We start from the raw sequence: 22,689 nt of genomic DNA on the forward strand, positions 1-22,689 counted from the left end.
TTTATTATCATTATATAAATATATATATATATATATATATATTTTTTTTTTTTTTACTTGATTGCTATCATAAGGGGTTACTAAACCCCTATGTGATAACATTGGGCAGGTGACAGGTACTCTTTATGGAGACACTAAGGGTCTAATAGATTCTCCTGCCCTTTGCACCATCTAACAACACACAGATCGGAATGGTTAGATGTGTCCCCTGGCTGAACTGGCTAGGAAAGGGTGCATATGAAACCGGAAGTCACATCACTTCTAGTTTCATTGTTTGCATATGATTGAGTCATGGATTTACAGTAAGCGTGGTAAAGCCTAGGAACCATGGAAGGAGGGGGACACTAAACTGCTGGCTGTGTGAAAGTGATCGGCAGCTGCTGCATCACTTTCACTTTGAAGCCAGTTACCAGCTAAACAAAACACACATTCAAGGTTCACTATTTGGACGTATGCCCAAAGAGCTGAATCGGTTAAAACACAAAAAGTATTCTTCCTGGGGACAATAATATAGTAGAAATAAACAAGCAGGATTTTGGCCTGCATGTGATTGGATGATTAAAGTGAAAACAGCTTCACCTTATTCACTAAGCTAAGTGATGAGTCTCTATTCCTTTAGTAAATCATTTTTGTTTTTACTATAGCAGAAAGTAATCTTATTATTATAAACCAACTAAGGCCCAGATTCTCGTACATCGGCGCATCTTTATGCGGGCGTAGCGCATCCAAGATGTGCTACGGCGTCATAACGTAGAGAGGTAAGCTCCGTATTCTCGAATCACAGACGTTCATTTTTTCGCCGGCGTAGCGCATATTCGTGGTCGTAAGTGAAAGTAGGAAGGAAGTGGGCGTGATACATTTAAATGAACCGTGACCTTATGCAAATGAAGGTCTGAATGGACGGCGCATGCGCCATCATGTGATCGGGTGTCCCCCGCCCCTATGCGCATGCGCACAACGTGATTGGTGAGTTGCGCCGACCAATTGATTACGCCCAGTGCATAAATACGCCCAGACATGCGCCCATCGAGTGCAAAAGTACACCTGTCTAGTTTTGGTTTGGTGATCTAACTTTTGCTGTGCTTTGAGAAATGTCTGCTGAGCATTCAAGGAGCAGGAAAAAAAAATTCTCTGCAGATGAGAGGGCCATCATTCTTGCTGGCATGGAGAGGCACTATGACCGCCTCCATGGGTCCCGCAGCAAAACCACAAGTAAGGGGAAAAGGAACGAGATCCTGCAGAGGATCACGGATCAGGTGAATGCTGTGGGCTATGAGGCAAGGAGGCCCAAAGACATAGCCAAAAAGATAAATGATCTTCTCCGGAGGGTCAAGGACAAGATGGCCCTCATGGCGAGGCATGCCAGGGGCACTGGTGGGGGACCTGCCTCAAGGGTCCGTCTGACACCTGATGAGGAGGTTGTTGCCCGGTGCCTTACCAGGGTGCAAGTTGAGGGAATGCCGGGCTATGATTCTGTTCATCCGCCCTTGAGGACAGGTAAGTGTTTATTTCTACTATCTGGTGTGTAGCATGTGTGGGGGTGGGGAAGGGAATATGTGACAAGTGTGTGGGTCCACCAACATGTGAATATTTTGTGTAATCCACAGATGTCCAGGATGTAGCTGGGCCGTCTCGTGCCCCTGCCCGTCCCACACCATCCCCTGATGCTGATGCCCCTGCCCGTCCCACACCATCCCCTGATGCTGATGCCCCTGCCCGTCACACACCCTCTTTATCTGATGAAGATGCCCCTGACCCCCAGGGAAGGCAAGCGGCATTGGTGGAGGAGAGTGGTGCCCACACCTCCATTGAGGAGGTTCTTCAGGATGCGGAGCATTTGGGGGAAGAGGTGTCCCTGTCACTTTTCCTGGAGGATTTGTCGACCTTGGCTGGTCCATCCCGGACCTCAAGCACACGATCCACCATATCCTCTGACTCTATCTCCAACCCAGCCACTCCCTCTGTCTCCATCCCCAACCCACCCCCTCCATCTAATCCCTCCCCCTATGCCAGGCCTGAAGCCTCTCGTGGACCCAGGAAGGCAACGAAGAAAAGCAGTGGGGTTTCCGAGTTGCTGCCTGTGACCCTGACCACTGCGCAGGACAACCAGACCCGCCTTATGGGTGCGATGGCCCAGGACATCAGTCGAGTGGCTGACAGCCTTGGGGAGAGGGGACATGTCACCGATGTTCTTCAGGACGTTGCAGGCAACACCACTGCAAAAATATCATGTTTGCGGGATCTACAAAACACCACGGCAAGCCTTGTGGAAGAGGTGCGGACCCTAAATGAGTCCGTCCAGGGCCACACAGCTGCCATTGTCGGTGTACAAACAGAGACCAATAACTTCCTGAGGAGGATAGCGGTGGCATTAGAGGACAGGCCTCCAGCCCCGGTGGATGCTCCTTCGCCTGATGCAACCCCCCCCCCCTCTCAACCAGGCAGTTGAGGAGCCGGGGCCGTGGCAGCAGCCAGGGCAATTCGTTTTATTTATTTTTGTTCTTATTGCTCTGGTAAAGAGTGTTTTATTTATTTTTTGATCTTGCTCTGGTAAAGAGTGTTTTTTCAAAAAGCACACAGTGAGGCGTGCAGAATAGTGTGACTGGTGTGTGAATGGGGGGGGTGACACTCCTGCCAGCAAAGGGGTGTCACCCTCTGCCGTGTGAAAGGTGTATGAATGTACAGTGACATAATTGGAGCCTTGGCGTGGCGTTGCTGCTCCCTAAAACCATGTGGTTTACTTGGGTCTAATCCAATTCGATGAGGATGTGGGGTGTGTGTGCTAGGGACCACAGTGGTGTGCATGCATGCATTCTCATTGTGCCATGTTTAATGTGTGTGTTTAACGTTCAAAGAGACGTTCATCGAGGCATCTCCTGATTGCTGATCCCTCAGCAGACGGGGTAGCCTGAGTCAGGGGGGGATGTCTGGTTGGGGGGTCAGGTCATTACGTATGTCAATCTCTAGGCCCCTTCTCACTGCGAAGTTGTGCAGAATGCAACATGCACCGATGATCTGGCACACAAAGTCTGGGGAATACAACAGGGTACCCCCAGTCTTATCCAGGCATCGGAAACGGGACTTCAGGAGGCCAAATGTGCGTTCCACCACTCCACGGGTAAGTATGTGTGCAGCATTGTATCTTTCCTCTCCTGGGGTTTGGGGGTTCCAGAGTCACCTGGAAGGGAAAAGACAGAAGGATGTTAGTCATGCATGTGCCCTTCGTGATGTCTGCATCATGGGGGGGGACAGTCATACCTGACACCCATGTCACTCACCAACCAGCCAGCTGTCCCCATACACGTTCTGTTCAAATTCCATTGGGATGTCGCTTTGACGGTATATGTAGCTGTCATGGCTGGATCCTGGGTGTTTGGCACGGACGTGCCATATGAGGCCTTGGGCATCGACTATCACCTGTACATTGATTGAATGCCAGTGCTTCCGATTGCGGTATATGTGATCGGTGTCATGGGGGGGCTGTAGCGCCACATGTGTGCAATCAATGGCCCCTACGGTGCGTGGGAATCCTGCAATTCTGACAAAATCTGCCCTTGTCTTCATCCGCAGATGCTCCTGGGTGGGTCTGATGATTTGGTTGGACATGCGTCTCAGGATTACGGGGACAACCTGGTGCACACATCTGCTCATGCTGGTTTGTGACATCCCAGCCACACCTTTACTTGTGCGCTGAAAAGAGCCAGTGGAAAGGAAATGCAGTGTTGCCAGGACCTTGAACAGTGGCTGCACTGCTTGTGAGCGTTGTGTTGGGCTGGTGATGTCATCATGCAGGATTGTGGTTAATTCCTGGATGGCTTGAGTGTTGAATCTGAAGAGGCGATACACCTCTGATTCCCCGATGGCAAAGAGGTTTAATGGCGTTCGGTAAAACCGCTCCCGTGCCCTTCTCCTTCTAAGCGCCTGGGCGCACACTAGTTGTGCTATGACCATGCCTGCCCCTGGCATGTTGGCATACAGAAGTCTTGTCCTGAAAGTGTGATTGCTCAGCTCGTCCGTAAGGGTGCTGCTAAAGCTGCTCTCCAGCTGACCTGCACACGTCTGGTGCAAAGTTGCCCCTGCTTTTATGAGGGGCAAGTTTAGACCGGACGTACAGCTTACGTGCACCGCGCGTAGCCTGCGTCGGGCGGTCGTACGTTCGGGAATCGCCGTATATCCCTCATTTGCATATTTGATTAGGAAATCAATGGGAGCGCTGGGTGCTCTCGGCGTAAATATGTGCCTAAGCTACGCCGGCGTACAAACGTTGCACCGATCGGAACAAGACTAATTTCTGGCGTACCTGGTTCTGTGGGTGCGGCGCATCGATACGACGGCGCATCTGTACACTTACGCCGCACATATCAAGATGCGCCGGCGTAACGCCTTTGAGAATCTGGGCCTAAGTATTTTTTTTTTAAATCACCTGTTCACCTTCTCCTATCCTTAAGACTAGAGATCCTGACCTACTGATAAATTCATTACTCCATACATTGCTTCCTTGCAGGTCCGGGGAGCAAGCTGTCTTTGGCAAGATATACAGTGCATCCAGAAAGTATTCTCAGCGCTTCACTTTTTCCACAGTTTGTTAGACATGTGCATTTGTTTTAGTCCGAATGCATTTTTGTCCGTATTTCTGGGATTTTTGCATTTGTTTTAACAAACGATAAAGAACGGTCAGAATCCGAAATCTGAAAGATCCGACGTAAAAAATGCTTTATTTTAATTTTGTTGTAACAACAGTTCGATATAGATAAAAGATTTGACATGACAGTGACAATAGCAATCTGTGTCTATCGAATCTGCGGTCGATTGTGCCTAACCTAACTCTATTAGTCCAAGGTTATTCTACATAAAGAGAAAATATTCAACATTATAGAGACATGAAGATTCGACGAAGCAGCTAAAAGCATATGATAGCATGAGTGGACATTTATGGTCAAATGCTCCACCCATAAGCTATAGAAAAATTCTAATGTTGGTTGACTAGTAATAATAATTAATAAATATAATTCTTACTAGTCATACAACATTAGAATTCTACTATAGGTTGTGGGCGGAACATTTCAACAGCAATTGTACGATTGCGGCATCATACAGTTTAGCTGCTTCGTCGAATCCTCTTAGAACATTCGACAGACACCATAAGCCTTCAATTGACAGATTCGACCTTAAAGCAGAGTTCCACCCAAAAATTTTACTTCCACCTTTTGGAATCCCCCCCCCCCTCCAATGTCACATTTGGCACCTTTCAGGGGGAGGAGGAAGCAGATACCTGTGTAATATAGGTATTTTCTCCCATTTCTGGGTATGGATCACCTCAGTGATCGAGGTGGCCTACGCCACTTTCCGGCTCCTACTCTGTCCTCCCCCGCTGTCTTCTAGGAGACACACAGGTCCCAGAAGACAGCATGGACCAGTGAGGACGCACAGCGTGACTCACACATGCACAGTAGAAAACCAGGAAGTGAAGCCGCAAGGCCAAACTGAGCGATCGGGGGAGAAGGGCCTTAGTCATGGAGGTGTCTAGGTACCTGATGGGCACTGCTGAGCTCCAGCATTTCTCTGTGGAGAGAGGAGAAACTTTTAGAAGAACAATCATCTCTGCAGCACTCCACCAATCATGCCTGTATGATAGAGTGGCCAGACGGAAGCCACTCCTAAGTAAAAGGCACATGACAGCCCGTCTGGAGTTTGCCAGAAACAAAATTCTCTGGTCTGATGAAACAAAGATTGAACTCTTTGTCTTGAATGGCCAGCGTCATGTCTGGAGGAAACCATGCACCACTCATTACCTGGCCAATACCATCCCTACAGTGAAGAATGGTGGCAGCAGCAGGATTGAGGGAAAGATAAATGCAGCAATGTACAAAGATATCCTTGATGAAAACCTGCTCTGGACCTCAGACTTGGGCAAAGGTTCATCTTTCAACAGGACAATGACCCTAAGCACACAGCCAAGATAACAAAGGAGTGGTTACTGGACAACTCTGTGAATGTCCTTGAGTGGCACAGCCAGAGCCCAGACTTCAACCTGATTGAACATCTCTGGAGAGATCTGAAAGTGGCTGTGCACCGACGCTTCCCATCCAACCTGATGGAGCTTGAGAGGTCCTGCAAAGAAGAATGTGAGAAACTGACCAAAAATAGGTGTGCCAAGCTTGTAGAATCATATTCAAAAATACTTGAGGCTGCAATTGGTGCCAAAGGTGCTTCAACAAAGTATTGAGCAAAAGCTGTGAATACTTATGTACATGGGATTTTTTTTTTCTTTAAAATGTAATACATTTGCAAACATTTCAAACAACTGTCTTTACGTTGTCATTATGGGGTATTGTTTGTAGAATTTTGAGGAAAATAATGAGTTTTAATCCATTTTGGAATAAGGCTGTAACAACAAAATGTGGAAAAAGTGAAGTGCTGTGAATACTTTCCGAATGCACTGTATTTTGCAGTGTTTTTGTCATCTTGGGAGTAACTTAAAGACATATATATAAAACAGTAAATATGGCATTAAACAACAATTCACTGCAGATGAATGTTACTGATGAATTTGTTTTATTATGCAGTAAACAATTCAACACCAAAGGATGTTTGGTAAATGCCACCTTCACCGCCTAATAAAAATTCCACTAAATGTGTTGCGCTGATGTCATTTATAAATACCGGTATGTGATGCATACTTTTGGGGGTTTTGTCCTGAATTTTACTCTTTTAGTCAACTGAAGAACTGATGTCTGTTTTATTATTTTCCAATTACCATATATACTCGAGTATAAGTCGAACCGAATATAAGCCGAGGCACCTAATTTTACCACATAAAAACTGGGAAAACTTATTGACTCAAGTATAAGCCTAGGGTGTCCATCTGCATGCCTCACTGTGCCTCACTTTGCCTCACTGTGTCCATGTCCATGCCTCACTGTGTCCACGTCCATGCCTCACTGTGTCCATGTCCATGCCTCACTGTGTCCATGCCTCACTGTGCCCATGACTAGACTGACGTTTAACAAGTCTATGGAAGGAGTGCCTGGCTTTAAAAAATCGGTGCTCCCCAGCCGTAGGTCCCCCAGACAACATACTTTGCACGCTCGTAGAGGAGAAATTGTGATACATGTGTACCAAGTTCTGGGTCCAGGGGACTCACGACCAGCCGGTACCGGGTCCCCAAACTCACTGGAGAAATTAAAGTTTAACATGGGAGTCTATGGAAGGGGTGCCCGGCTTTGAAAAATCGGTGCTCACCGGCCGTAGGTCCCCCGGACAACAAACTTTGCACACTTGGGGTCCAGGGGACCTATGGCCGGCCGGTATCGGGTCCCCAAAGTCCGGGAGATCAGGCACAAAAAGGTGACTCGAGTATAAGCCGAGGGGGGCATTTTCAGCACAAAAAATGTGCTGAAAAACTAGCCTTATACTCAAATTTATACGGTATGTTTATTCCGCTTACATTTTTGTTTTTCTTAGAAATGTCCTTGAAGAATAAGTTTATCTTACTTTATAGACCAATGGGCTTATTCGATACAGATACAACATTGTGCAAATTAGCCTTAAAGCTAATTTTAGATGATGGCATCTGGATCAGTATAAGATCAATTGCCTTGTCATGCGCTTTACACGGCCATCTTTTTTGTAATAAATAAGCTTACGTAAAGATCTGCTGCAAGCCCTCATCTCCCTCCACCTTAGCTTGATTCTCTGAGGTGCAGGCTCAGTTGTGGGCGTGCCCACGAGTCGGGAGGACTATGTAAACAAGGCATTTCCTCGGTCTGACAGGTGACATGACAGGGATCTACTGTTCCCAGTGATTGGGAACAGTGATCTCTGTCATGTCCCAGTAAGCCCTACCCCCCACAGTTATAAACATTCATAAGGAACAGTTAACCCCTTGATTGCTCCCCCGTGTTAACTCCTTCCCTGCCAATGACATTTACACAGTAATCAGTGGCTATTTTTTTTAGCTCTGATCGCTGTATAAATGTCAATGGTCCCAAAAAAGTGTCAAAAGTGTCCGATCTGTCCGCTTCAATGTTGCAGTCCCACAAAAATTGCAGATCACCGCCATTACTAGTAAAAAAAAAAAGAATAATAAAAATGCCATAAATCTATCTATTTATTTTGTAGACGCTATCATTTTTGCGCAAACCAATCAATATACGCTTATTGTGATTTTTTTAAACAAAAATATGTAGACGAGGGGCCGTGGCTTGGCGTGCAGTGGAGATCGATACCTAGTACAGGAGCTCTGACAGTCTCGCAGCTTCAACCTATCTCTCTGCACTCAGCTTGCCTGATAATGAGCAGGAAAAAACACTGCACACCTCACACCAGATCTCGCCATCTATCAGCAGCAGTCCCTACATGGGACGGAATATTATGGATCTCTTCATGAATCCACCAGCAGCCCGGAGAAGCCTACATGGGACGGAATATTATGGATCTCTTCATGAATCCACCAGCAGCCCGGAGAAGCCTGTCCGGAGGCAAGATGGCGACACCACACGTGGAGGAGGAATTCAGCAAAAATTCTCAGTCAGCAGCGGAGGAAAACGGTAGGGGAACTCCCCATCCAGATCTCCCCCTCACGTATGCTGGGATGTCTGGCTTTGCAGCTGACATTAAAGCTACCTTCTCAACGGCCATAACGGATCTCATGTCCAGCATGCTTATTCTCACTGACAGGATGGCCACCGTGGAAGCGTCTGGAAGACACAGAGAAAAAGTCATACACAGGCTAGAGAAGGTGACCAGCTCACAAACTCAACACCTGATTGAGATTAACCACTTCAGGAACTGCACACGACAATATACGTCCTCTATTTGAAGAGGTTTCCATCTCTTCAGGCACCAATCCTGTAAACGATAATGGTGGTCTGCGTAGCAGTTCACCGCAAGATCATTGTTTTTAGTGGCGGGAGAGGGCCCCCCCTCCCGCCGCTCTCCCTTACCAGAGGCAATGGTGTCCTTCCTGCTTGCCATGGATACAAGTGAGGGCAAGATGGCCCCCACCCGTCTCCATAACATAGCAGGGCGGAAGCGGCGTCAAAATGTCTAACGGGCCAATTTATTTATGTCATTTTTTCAAATGACAATTTCTTTTTCTTTTTTTTGCCTAAATATGAGATGTGAGGTCTTTTTGACCCTAGATCTCATATTTAAGAGGACCTGTCATGCTCTTTTCTATTACAAGGGATGTTTACATTCCTTGTAATAGGAATAAAAGTGATCAAATTGTATTTATTTATTTAAAAAACAGTGTAAAAATAAATAAAATCAAGTAAAATAAATAAGAAAAAAAAAACCTTTTGTCCCGACGAGCTCGCACGCAGAAGCGAATGCATACATGAGTAGCGCCCACATATGAAAACGGTGTTAAAACCACACATGTGAGCTATCGCCACGATCGTTAGAGCGAGAGCAATAATTCTAGCTCTAGACCTCCTCTGTAACTTAAAACATGCAACCTGTAGAATTTTTTTAAACGTCGCCTATAACGATTTTTAAGGGTTTGACTCCATTCAACGAGCGGGCGCAATTTTGAAGCGTGACATGTTTGGTATCAATTTACTCGGCGTAACAATATCTTTCACAATATATAAAAAAATTGGGCTAACTTTACTGTTGTCTTATTTTTTAATTCAGAAAAGTGTTTTTTTTCCAAAAAAAGTGCGCTTGTAAGACCGCTGAGCAAATACGGTGTGACAAAAAGTATTGCAATAACCGCCATTTTATTCTCTAGGGTGTTAGAAAGAAATGTATAGTGTTTGGGGTTCTAAGTAATTTTCTAGCAAAAAAATAAACTGTTTTAAACTTGTAAACACCAAGTCTTAAAAACAGGCAAGGTCCTTAAGTGGTTAACAAAAATATGTAGAAGAATACATATCGACCTAAACTGAGGAAGAAATTTGTTTAAAAAAGAAAAAAGTGGAATATTTATTATAGCAAAAAGTAAAAAGTATTGTTTTTTCAAAATTGTCATACTTTTTTTGTTTATAACGCAAAATACAAAAAGAAAGCTCTACTTGTGGGGAAAAAAGGACATCAATTTTGTTTGGGTACAATGTCACACGTGCAATTGTCAGTTAAAGCAACGCAGTGCCAAATCGCAAAAAATGCTTTGGTCATTAAGGGGGTAAAACCTTCCGGGGCTAAAGTGGTTAACAATATTCACACTATAAATTGTATAAGGCTGGGTTCACAATGATACTACACGACAGTCAAACGACTTTCATCCTACTTTGCTCTACGACATCGGTCCTACATCCATCTGACTTGAATGAACAAGATACTACTTTGATCCGACTTTGTGATAGTCTGACTTGTCCTTTGAGGCTGGGTTCACACTGGTACGACAAACGCTCCAACATTAGAAGCTCATGTCGCATGACGTGTGAAAATCAATGTTTCCCTATGAGAGCCGTCTTAACTGGTCTGATACAAGTTGGTCCTACTTTGAAAAAAGTTCCTGCACTACTTTGGTCCAACTTTGATCCTACTTCAGCCCATTGAATATCATTGAAGTCGGGGTTCACACTACTACACTACTTTCATCCTACTTTGCTCTGCTACATTGGTCCTACATTTATCCTACATTGGTCCTACATCCATCCTACTTTCATGAACAGGATACTACTTTGGTCCGACTTCAATGATATTCAATGGGCCTGAAGTAGGATCAATGTAGGACCAAAAGTAGTACAGGGAGCATTTTCAAAGTCGGACCGACTTGTGTAGGACGCTACAAGACGCTCTCATAGGGAAACATTGAACACAGAGCAAAGTAGGATGAAAGTAGTGTAGTAGTGTGAACCCAGCCTCAGGCTGGGTTCACACTACTACACTACTTTCATCCTACTTTGCTCTGCTACATTGGTCCTACACTGATCCTACATTGGTCCTACATTGGTCCTACATTGATCCTACATTGGTCCTACATCCATCCTACTTTCATGAACAGGATACTACTTTTATCCGACTTTGTGATAGTCTGACTTGTTCTTTGACCAATCAAAACAATCCCAGAGTGAGATAAATTCCTTTTACTGCTGCTGTAATCACAAGTCGGATGTCAAAAGTCGGATGGTTAGGACAAGGCTCCTACTTTGGTCCGACTTCAATGATATTCAATGGGCTGAAGTAGGATCAATGTAGGACCAAAGTAGTACAGGGAGCATTTTCAAAGTCGGACCGACTTGTGTAGGACCAGTTAGGACGGCTCTCATAGAGAAACATTGATTTTCACATGTCATGCTACATGAGCTCCCAATGTAGGACCGTTGTCGGACAAGTGTGAACCCAGCCTTAGGCCTCGTACACACGATCAGTCCATCCGATGAGAACGGTCCGAAGGACCAGTGTCATCGGTTAACCGATGAAGCTGACTGATGGTCCGTCGCGCCCACACACCATAAGTTAAAAAAACGATTGTATCAGAACGCAGTGATGTAAAACACAATGACGTGCTGAAAAAAACGAAGTTCAATGCTTCCAAGCATGCGTCAAGTTGATTCTGAGCATGCGCAGGTTTTTAACTGATGCTTTTGCATACTAACGATTGGTTTTGACCTATCAGTTAGGCGTCCATCGGTTCAATTTTAAAGCAAGTTCTCATTTTTTTGACCGAGGTTAAATAACTTATAGGGCCTACACACGATCGGTTTGGACCGATGTAAACAGTCCTTCAGACCGTTGTCTTCTGGCGATCTTATCGTGTGTACGCGGCCTAAAAGGAATTTATCTCACACTGGGATTGTTTTGATTGGCCAAAGAACAAGTCAGACTATCACAAAGTCGGATCAAAGTAGTATCCTGTTCATGAAAGTCGGATGGATGTCAGACCAATGTAGGACCAATGTAGGACTGATGTCGCAGAGCAAAGTAGGATGAAAGTTGTATCACTATAGTGTAGTATCAGTGTGAACCCAGCCTTACCAATCATAACAATCCCAGTGTGAGATAAATTCCTTTTACTGCTGCTGTAATTACCATGTTGGATGTTAAAAGTCGGATGGTAAGGACATGGATCCTACTTTGATCTGACTTCAATGATATTTCATGGGCTGAAGTAGGATCAAAGTCAGACCAAAGTAGTACAGGGAGCATTTTCGAAGTCGGACAACTTGTGTCGGACCAGTTAAGACGGCTCCCATAGGGAAACATTGACTTTCAACCGTAATGCGACATGAGCTCCCAATGTCGGAGAGTTTGTCGGACAAGTGTGAACCTAGCCTGAAGGTTCACTTAAATTATCTAGTTATGAAAAAAGAAACTCCTTGTTCATTTATTTCATCTGCACCTGATTGGGTAATCGAAGTGAATATTCAACAATTTATCGGGTGAACTTTCTCAATCAGCCTCAGTACCTCTCTGACCAGTTGATACGAACAAACAGAAATGAAGCAAGTGAACAAGCAAACTTACCAGAATCTTTACAGCAAGTTCAAGGGATACACTTACAGTTTCTGCAACCCCCTTTGAAAGGTCTGCCTATAAATACAATGCAACAGAAATGTGCATGCATGTCAAATATTTCACTTAATACAGATAAGCCGTAGCATTAAAGATCACAAATTACACATTGTGACGAGATCCTTCCTCGCCCAGGTCCTGCTCTCCCGACACTCCTCTGCTACCAGTGAGTCAGCTTGCAGATTGCAACGTCTGATGGTCCAGTCATCCAAGGTTCCGGGATCCGAATTACAGCTATGTGCCATTCGGACCCATTAAGAACAAACACCAGGCAGGCTGTATGTAAGTTCCAACAGGACTCTTTATTTCAAGTACACAGCACACTTTTATACAGAATTTTGGAACATCCCACTCCCAACAACCGCTTTCCTATTGGTCAATTGTAAAGTATATCCAGTCTTCAATCAGGTCCCCCTTGACCATGCAAATGAGGACTTGAAATTGTCAACAGGGATTGGTCCAATAGCTTGGATAGAAAGACTTGTGTATTGAGACAGAAGCCCCAGGGGGTAATCAATGTACACAATAACCTGGTTCCAGCTAGACGGCCTGACTCCGACACCCGCTCTTAACCTGCAGAACACAATAAAAGGTATTTCGCAAGCTGGTTCCACTTAGCATTTCAAAAGCCTTGCATTGAATGTCCCTCTCCTGTGTAACATATGTCAAGTAGAAACACTTTAATATCTCAAGGTCCATGACATTACTTCCCCTGGGAACCAGTCCAACAGCCGCAGTGGGACCCAAACGGGTCAACTCGAGGATGTTGGAAAAGTAGTCTTAAAGTTCCAGGACTGTGCTGGGATGACCCATCTGCCTTCCTGTTTTGAGGTCCTGGCCCATAATCGGACGGCAAGAGGCTCACATTCAGTCCTCTCCAAAAGCCCCTGTCCCGGCTAGGTCTGTCACACATCTCCCCCTTTGGCAGGAGACTAACACTGGGAGAGACCCCAATTTCGGTACCCACCCAGTACCCCAGATACCTTGTCCCAAAGAGAGCATTACTCACCCAGCCAATCTCTGCCTCTCTCAGAGAACACGCCTGCCGCTGGGGAGAGGCCTGGACTGGCCCTTCTCCCTGGAGTCCTTTCAGCCGCTGGAGAGAAGACAGGGTGGCTGGGCTCAGTTCATCATGCCATTGGGAATCTGGGCCAACTGGCCACCATTCCTGGGGTATACCAGTGGAGACTGCAGTCCCATCCACTGATGCTAGGTAAAAATCCCCCGGTGCTTGCAAAGCAAAGCCGACATCCTCCTGTCTCAGTGCCGCACCATTTTCTGGGGTTGTGTCTGTGGAGATCGGAGTCCCATCCACTACCACAGGAACCCCCTCTTCTGTTAGTTGAGAGCAGAGGCCCGGGGCACTCTGCTCTGTTGCCAGCTCTTCCGCTGGGTTGCTGTGAGTGGGGACCACAGTCCCATCCACCGATATCCGCTCAAGCTGTAGTTGTGTGCAGCAGCCAGTAGCATCCTGCCCTGCTGCCAGTGATTCAGCTGGGAGTAACAGCTTTACTACCTCAGCTTGTTGCTGGGGAGGGGGGCCAACCGCCCCGGCTCCCTGGAACTCCACAGTTGGTCCCAGTGCTGGGCAGAGATGGCTAGCATTCTGCCCTGTTGCCAGCACTTCTGCTGGGGGTGCATAATCCATAACATCCTCTGAACAGTCCATACATTCTGTAATCTGTGGCTGGGGAGTGATTGCCATCTTCTCACCCTGAGCCTCCGGAACTGCCACGGGGGTGGGGCAGAGGTCTTGATCCCTCTGTCCTGTGACCAGCGCTTCAGCTGGGGAAGTTCCTTGTAACTCCACAAATACTGCCCTTGGTGCTGGGCAGAGCACAGTGAAGTTTGGCCCTGATACCAGCTCTTCTGCTGGAGGCTCCCCAGGTTGTTCTTCCTCAGCAGAAAAGTCTATCAAATCCCCTGTCTCTACAACTGGTGTCTGGGGATAGAGGTTCACCATCTCCTGTCCATGGAACCCAGAAGATGCTATGGGTACTGAGCAGAGGTTAGCAGAGCTCGGCCGGGCGGTCAGCACTTCAGCTTTGGGAATGGCAAGCTCCCGATTTTCCACTGCTGATTCATCAGCCAGGATTTCATCACTGTCAGCTGATATTTCCTCATAGTCCCAGGTAAAGGGAACCTCACCCTGCTGCTGAGCGGAGTCTAGCAGCTGTTTGTAGGTGATTTCCAGTTCCCATTCTTGAGCGGCCAGGAATTCCAAATCTTCCTGTAACCAGTGCACTTCCGGGACATTCAGTCTTCGCTCTCTGTGCTCCATTATTTCCTCCCAACGCCACTCCCGATCGCTCCCAAAGTTGGGATCCCTGGACATCCTCCAATACAACAATCCCAGGCCATCATAGTCAAAGCCTTCCGTGGGGCTGTCATCCGCTGACCATGGGCACTCTTGGACTACATACCACCGGAGGGCTCTGTAGCTCTCGTCCAACCGCATCTCTTCCCGGATCAGCCTGCTTAACTCTGCTGTCCACTCCTGCTTTGGTTGTTCCCCCAATAACAGCATCCGTACTTCATACTGTGACCAGTACCTTACATGGATGGAGGGGAGAGCTTTTCCCTGGTGTCGCTGCTCGCGGGCTAGCGCTTCTTTCCAGAGTTCGCAGCGGATCGAATCAGACCATCCAAGCAGGACCTCCTCTGATACTGGTCCTCTGCGCTGTATCTGCTTCTCTCGCAACCTCCTTCTGAATTCCTCTTCCATGGTTACTGATATCTGTACCTCTCCTCTTCTTTCATTTGGTGCTGCTTCTTTAGGCGTTGTCACCGATCGCCGTATTTCTGCAATTCTCAGCTCCTGTTGCCGCTCTCGTTCTCTCTGTTGTCGCTCTCGTTCTCTCTCATCCTGCCGCTGGAGGTCTCTAATGGTATTCTGTATGGCGGTCTCTGATGGGTTCGCACCATATAATGCCAACCGCTGTTGAACTCGCTGCTGGAACAAGTCTTCAACTGACCGGGGTCCTGCATCACCATCCCTCTGATCCATCTCGGCTAGCGCAATGATCAGGGTGGCCTTGTTCTTCCCACCGGTCCCTCCACGGCTCTCAAGCAAGTCTTTTAGCATGGTTCTCCTCCAGGCTGCATAGCTGGTCATTCATGGTGGTGGTTTGGAGTTGTCCCAGTAACTGGAGAGCAAATCCCACCGCTGCCAACCAATGTGACGAGATCCTTCCTCGCCCAGGTCCTGCTCTCCCGACACTCCTCTGCTACCAGTGAGTCAGCTTGCAGATTGCAACGTCTGATGGTCCAGTCATCCAAGGTTCCGGGATCCGAATTACAGCTATGTGCCATTCGGACCCATTAAGAACAAACACCAGGCAGGCTGTATGTAAGTTCCAACAGGACTCTTTATTTCAAGTACACAGCACACTTTTATACAGAATTTTGGAACATCCCACTCCCAACAACCGCTTTCCTATTGGTCAATTGTAAAGTATATCCAGTCTTCAATCAGGTCCCCCTTGACCATGCAAATGAGGACTTGAAATTGTCAACAGGGATTGGTCCAATAGCTTGGATAGAAAGACTTGTGTATTGAGACAGAAGCCCCAGGGGGTAATCAATGTACACAATAACCTGGTTCCAGCTAGACGGCCTGACTCCGACACCCGCTCTTAACCTGCAGAACACAATAAAAGGTATTTCGCAAGCTGGTTCCACTTAGCATTTCAAAAGCCTTGCATTGAATGTCCCTCTCCTGTGTAACATATGTCAAGTAGAAACACTTTAATATCTCAAGGTCCATGACACACATATATTAAGAAAACAAGGAAAAATGTCTGACAAATTAAATTATATTAAAAAAAATAGATAAAAAACATTTTTTGAATTGTAGTTTGTGGTCAGTACTCATTTCTGTTTCTAGTATTAACAATGTGTTCTTTTTGAATATTTGAATACATTTCTTAATGAGGTTAGAAAGTGATCACAATTAGAGTTGAGCGGACACCTGGATGTTCGGGTTCGGGTCCGAACCCGAACTTTAAAAAAAAAACCCGAACCCGAACCCCATTGTAGTCAATGGGACACGGACTTTCAGAAAAAAAAATGTGCTGAGGTCCCCGCAAATTCAATAACCAGACCCTTTAGGTCTGGTATGGATATTATGGGGAACCCCGCCGTCAATTAAAAAAAAAAATGACGTGCGGTTCCCGGTAAATATCCATAACCAGACCCTTCAGGTCTGGTATGGATATTAAGGGGAACCCCGCCGTCAATTTAAAACAAAAATGACGTGCGGTTCCCCCTAAATATCCATAACCAGACCCATTATCCGAGAACGTTGACCTGGCCGGCCGCAGAAAAGAGGGGGGGACAGAGTGCGGCCCCCCCTCTCCTGAACCGCACCAGGCCACATGCTTAATTACTTATTCTACGGTGTCAGTGTGTTTTTTTTACAATACTTTTCACTTCCTTCGTGAAATAGTAGAGGTACAGTGTACCCCCTTACCATTTCACACAGGGGGGGTCAGAATCTGGGGGTCCCCTTTGTTAAAGGGGTCTTCCAGATTCTGATAAACCTCCCGCCCGCAGACCCCCACAACCACCGGGCAAGGGTTATGGGGATGAGACCCTTGTCCCCATCAACATGGGGACATCCTCCCCATGTTGAGGGCATGTGGCCTGGTGCGGTTCAGGAGAGGTCCCCCCCTCTTTTCTGCGGCCGGCCAGGTCAACGTGCTCGGATAATGGGTCTGGTTATGGATATTTACCGGGAACCGCACGTAATTTTTGTTTTAAATTGACGGCGGGGTTCCCCTGAATATCCATAGCAGACCTGAAGGGTCTGGTTATGGATATTTACCGGGAACCGCACGTCATTTTTTTTTTAATTGATGGCGGGGTTCCCCTTAATATCCATACCAGACCTAAAGGGTCTGGTTATTGAATTTTCGGGGACCTCCGCACATTTTTTTTCCCGAACTCCGATCCCGGACCCGAACTTTTTTCAATTATTCGGGTTCGGGTCCGGGTTCGGGAAAAACCCAAAGTCTGTACCGAACCCGAACTTTACAGTTCGGGTTCGCTCAACCCTAATCACAATATCTACATAATCAAAAAGAGAAATGCATCCTCACATGTAGTGCGCATGTGGATGCATAATGATAACACGCAAGCCACGTCCTAAACAAATTTTATAAAGAGAAAATGGACTAGGGGCTAGTCATGGACTTTACGGGCATTATATGTTGGTAAGAATATTAGTCATCACAAAAGGGAAATTTATATAAAAATACTATTTATTACAAAAATATATTTTAAACAAGTTAAAAATATTCTCCAAAAGATGTGCACATGATCACAGGGTAGCACAGCGTTAACAGGGATTATAGAGGCTAAAACGTAGAGGGTTACACATGGTTATAATCAAAGGACATTCAAGTCAGAAAATGATAACAGAATAGAAAAATTCAAATTCTATTAGAGTCAGCCACTGATCCACCTGTGCGTTCAGGGCAGACAGGAGTGCTGGTCCGGTGTGACTCTCTGCTTTCAGGCAAGTCAACCCCAAGACGGCGTGACACTGTCGTATCCCAGATGTGGAATAGCCCCTGGGGAGCTGGGGGGTGCAGTTGATGTGGAGCAAGACGCAGCAGCAGAAGAGGACTCAGCCGAGGAGGTTATCAAAGAGGATGGAGTAGGAGGAGTAGAGGAGGTGGCAGCAGGCCTGCCTGCAAGTCGTGGCGGTGTCACCAACTCCTCTGCAGAGCAACGCATTACATGCTTGGCAGCCGTCAGCAAGTTTACCCAATGCGCAGTGTAGGTGATATACCTGTCCTGACCGCGCTTTGCAGACCAGGTATCAGTGATCAAATGGACCCTTGCCCCAACACTGTGTGCCAGACATGCCATGACTTAATTTTGCACATTAGAGTACAGGTTGGGGATTGCCTTTTGTGAAAAGAAATTTCGGCCGGGTACCTTCCACTGCGGTGTGCGAATAGCTACAAATTTTTTGAAGGCCTCAGACTCCACCAGCTTGTATGGTAAAAGCTGGCGGGCTAAGAGTTCCGACAAGCCAGCTGTCAGACGCCGGGCAAGTGGGTGACTCTGTGACATTGGCTTCTTACGCTCAAACATGTCCTTGACAGACACCTGACTGTGGGCAGATGAGCAGGAACTGCTCAAGGCGAGAGACGGAGTGGCGGATGGTTGAGAGGGGGCAAGGAGGACAGCAGTGGTTGACGTGGCTGAAGATGCTGGACCAGGAGGAGGATGGTGGCTTTGAGCTTGTGTGCTGCTTGTACTCGTCATTATGTGTTGATCCCATAGGCGTTTGTGATGTGTGATCATGTGCCTTCGCAAAGCAGTTGTACCTAGGTGGATGTTGGATTTCCCACGACTCAGTTTATTTTGGCACAGGTTGCAAATGGCATCACTGTTATCAGAGGCAGACACACAAAAAAAATGCCACACTGCTGAGCTTTGCAATGATGGCATTCTGGTGGTGGTAACAGCATGCGTTGATTGGCGTGCTGTCTGGCTGACCCCGGGTGCTGATACATGCTGTCTGACTGTGACTGTGCCACTAGCTCCTTGCGACGACCTCCCCCTGCTTCCAACTCGTCTTCTCCTCCTCTCTGTCTCCCGATCTGAACTTTCCCCCTGTTCTTCTTCTCTTCGAGCGGGCACCCATGTGACATCCACGAACACATCGTCATCATCAACCTCTTCACTTGTATCTGACAACTCAGCAAAGGAAGCAGCAGCGGGTACAACATCATCATCATCACTCCGTACGTCCATGTGTGTAATGCTGCCTGACTGAGACATATCCATTTTATCTTCCTTTTTCTGGCAATAATGGTTGCGCATCACTCATTTCTTCCAACTGATGTGTAAATAACTCCTCTGACAGATCAAGTGAAGCAGCTGTGGTGCTAGTGTTGGTGGTGGCAGCAGGCGGGCGAGTGGTAACTTGAGAGGTGCCCGAAGCTGAGCTGGAGGAGGATGGTACGTCAAGGTTTCGAGCTGTAGAAGATTGGGTGTCCTGTGTTAGCCAGTCAACTATGTCCTCAGAACTTTTCGAGTTCAGGGTACGTGGCCTCTGAACACTGGGCATTATTCTAGGGCCAAAGGTAATCACAGCACCACGACCACGACAGCCCCTGCGGGGTGGCCTGCCTCTGACTGTAATTTTTTTTAGATTTGTTTAGTTGTACTATGCGTGCAAGCTACTGTGACACCAGATATGAGTGGCACTGTGCACTGGCAGAAGTTGGCAGAGTAGACGCTGTAGGCCTGACACACACGCTTGCAGACAACTGCTATTCTATTACAGTCAAAATTGTTTTTTGTTTTTTTAATGTAATCTACTGTGACACCAGATATGAGTGGTGGCACTGGGCAAGTGGCACAGTATACGCTGTGAGCCTGACACACACACGCTGGCAGGCAATTGACTGCTATTATATTACAATCAAATTTTTATTTTATTTTTTAAATGTAATCTACTGTGACACCAGATATGAGTGGTGGCACTGGGAAAGTGGGCACAGTATACGCTGTGAGCCTGACACACACACACACACACACACACACACACACACTGGCAGGCAACTGACTGCTATTCTATTACAGTCAAAAAAACTTTTTTTTTTAATGTAATCTACTGTGACACCAGATATGAGTGGTGGCACTGGGCAAGTGGGCACAGTATACGCTGTGAGCCTGACACACACACGCTGGCAGGCAACTGACTGCTATTATATTACAGTCAAAATTATTTTTTATTTTTTTAAATGTAATATACTGTGACACCAGATATGAGTGGTGGCACTGGGCAAGTGGGCACAGTATACGCTGTGAACCTGACATACACACGCTGGCAGGCAACTGCAATTAGATTACAGAGGAAAAAAAAGCAGACTGATGTACTAGCCCTAAAAAGGGCTTTTTGGGGTTCTGTCAGGACGCTGTCCTTACAGCAGAGATCAGGTGAGTCTTTCAAGCCTGGAGTGGACACTGAATACACTGGCCTAGCTATCGATTTCCCTATTAAATCAGCAGCAGCTACACTGTCCCTCCTCTCACTAAGACTGCAGCTTCGGAATGAATCTAAAATGGATGCTGTCCAGGAGGTGGGAGGGTCTGGGAGGGAGGGTATGCTGCTGATTGGCTGGAATGTGTCTGCTGACTGTGAGGTACAGGGTCAAAGTTTGCTAAATGATGACGAATAGTTGGCGGACCTAACATAGCATATGTTCGCCCGCCGCAGCGAATGCGAAAAAGGTATATTCGCCGGCGAATAGTTCGGGACATCTCTACTCCTCAGTGATGAAGAGTGGAGGAAAAGGTTGGAAACATGCACAAAGAAGGAAGAAGAGATTGTCCATGAATATGTGCTCCTGGAAATGAGAGCCAAATTCATTATCCCTGCAAAGGGTGATTTTCTAAAAGATGTTCTTTATGCTGAGCTGGGATTAGGAAGAGAGAGAGAGAATAGAGGGGGTTGGTGAGAAGTGCACACACTCAGGCCTCGTACACACGGCCGAGGAACTCGACGTGCCAAACACATCGAGTTCCTCGGCGAGTTCAGCCCTGAAGCCGCCGAGGAGCTCGGCGGGCCGAGTTCTCCCATAGAACAACGAGAAAATAGAGAACATGTTCTCTATTTTCTCGACGAGTTCCTCGGCGGCTCCATCGGGCCGAAAGTGTACACACGAGTTTCTCGGCAGAATCCGGCTCTGACCGAGTTTCTCGCTGAATTCTGCCGAGAAACTCTGTCGTGTGTACGAGGCCTCACACTCTCCTGGGTGCTCTCTGGCTCATTCAGTAGTATAGCAGTGTTTGGCCCCATACTCACGAGCAAACATGTCTGCTGAAACTGGCCCGCAGGCCAGTTTCAGCAGACATGTTTGGTCGTGTGTGGGCGCGAGCGGGCCGAATTCCAGCAAACATTTGCCCGCCGGGCCTTTTCCCAGCAGACAAATATTCCTGGACTTGTTTTAAAACAGCCCGCTGGAATTCAGCCCGCTCGGACATGTACGGTCGTCAGTACAGACCTACCGTACATGTCCAGGCGCCCGCCGTCCCTCGCATGCGTCGAATGACTTCGACGCATGCGTGGAAGCATTTTAAAGGCGGGCCGCGCACGTCGCCGCGTCATTGTCGCGGCGACACCGCGTCATCGACGCGGCGACACCGCGGACACGCCCCGCGTATTGTTTACGCGCGGACTTCTGTACGATGGTGTGTACAACCATCGTACAGAAGCCCTCTGGCAGACATGTATGGTGAAAACGGTCCGACGGACCGCTTTCACCATACATGTTTGTCCGTGTGTACCCGGCCTAAGTCTTCTTCTTTTTAATCTTCCCGCTCACCTCCTTCACAGACAGAACACACAAGCAAGGAGGGAGGGGTGAGAGAAGGGATGTGTGAAGCTGCTCAGTCCGGACAGGCTGCAGGCTTGCTGGAGGTGGAGTTGGATGGAGAAGTGTGATGATTGGATCTGTAGGACAGCTACACTTCACGAGCCATCAGCTACACTGTCTGCACACAGTGACAGAGCAGAGGACTGAACTGCAAACGGAGGAGGGGGAGAGGAGCAGGTGGATGGGTTTTCCACAGACAGGAACTTATTTCTGTGCCCCTCACTTACTTCTCATGACGTATGGCAGCGGGGGGGTGGGGCCTAATGTATATTCGTTCCATAAGACGCAGGGACATTTTCCTCCACATTTTTTGAGGAAAAAAGTGCGTCTTAGGCCTTGTACACACGACCGAACATGTCCGATGAAACATGTCCGATGGACCGTTTCCAGCAGACAAGGCTGAATTGTCCGTTGGTCTGATGTGCGTACACACCAGCGGCCAAAAATCCCCTCGGATCAGAACGCGGGCACGTAAACCACGTACGACGTCACTATAAAGGGAAAGGCCAAAGCTTACGGCGCCGCCCTCTGTTCCGCTTTTGCTAGTTACGTGTTCCCGCATGTTAGCGAAGGTTTGGTTAGAGCCGATTTGCGCTTTTCAGTCTCCGCGCTTTACAGGTTGTATTCTCGGGTTCAGTGTGTGCTTGTGGGATCGTAGTTGGCAATCAGTGCAGGCTTTCAGGTCATTTCTGCTTTGCAGTGGCGTCCTGTCCGCTCGTATCTGTTTGTCGCGCGTTCTTTGCAGGTATTGCTGGATTTGGGTGTGCTTTCTGTTTGAGTGCGTTCTTGACTGACCAGCCGGCCGTTTGAAGCCATGATGAAGCAG

At 47.3% G+C, this 22,689-nt stretch overlaps 1 protein-coding gene across 2 annotated transcripts in view; it reads right to left on the minus strand.

Annotated features, from left to right (window-relative positions):
• LOC120945789 overlaps positions 1–22,689 on the minus strand; it is a 90,416-nt gene that overhangs the window by 43,082 nt on the left and 24,645 nt on the right. For both annotated transcript variants that reach the window (XM_040360194.1, XM_040360195.1), the window contains exon 6: positions 12,418–12,483. In XM_040360194.1, coding sequence (XP_040216128.1) covers positions 12,418–12,483 — 66 coding nt within the window. The remainder of the gene's footprint in view (positions 1–12,417; positions 12,484–22,689) is intronic.

This window comes from Rana temporaria, chromosome 7 (assembly GCF_905171775.1).
Source record: "Rana temporaria chromosome 7, aRanTem1.1, whole genome shotgun sequence".
In the NCBI taxonomy this organism is placed as follows: Eukaryota; Metazoa; Chordata; class Amphibia; order Anura; family Ranidae; genus Rana; species Rana temporaria.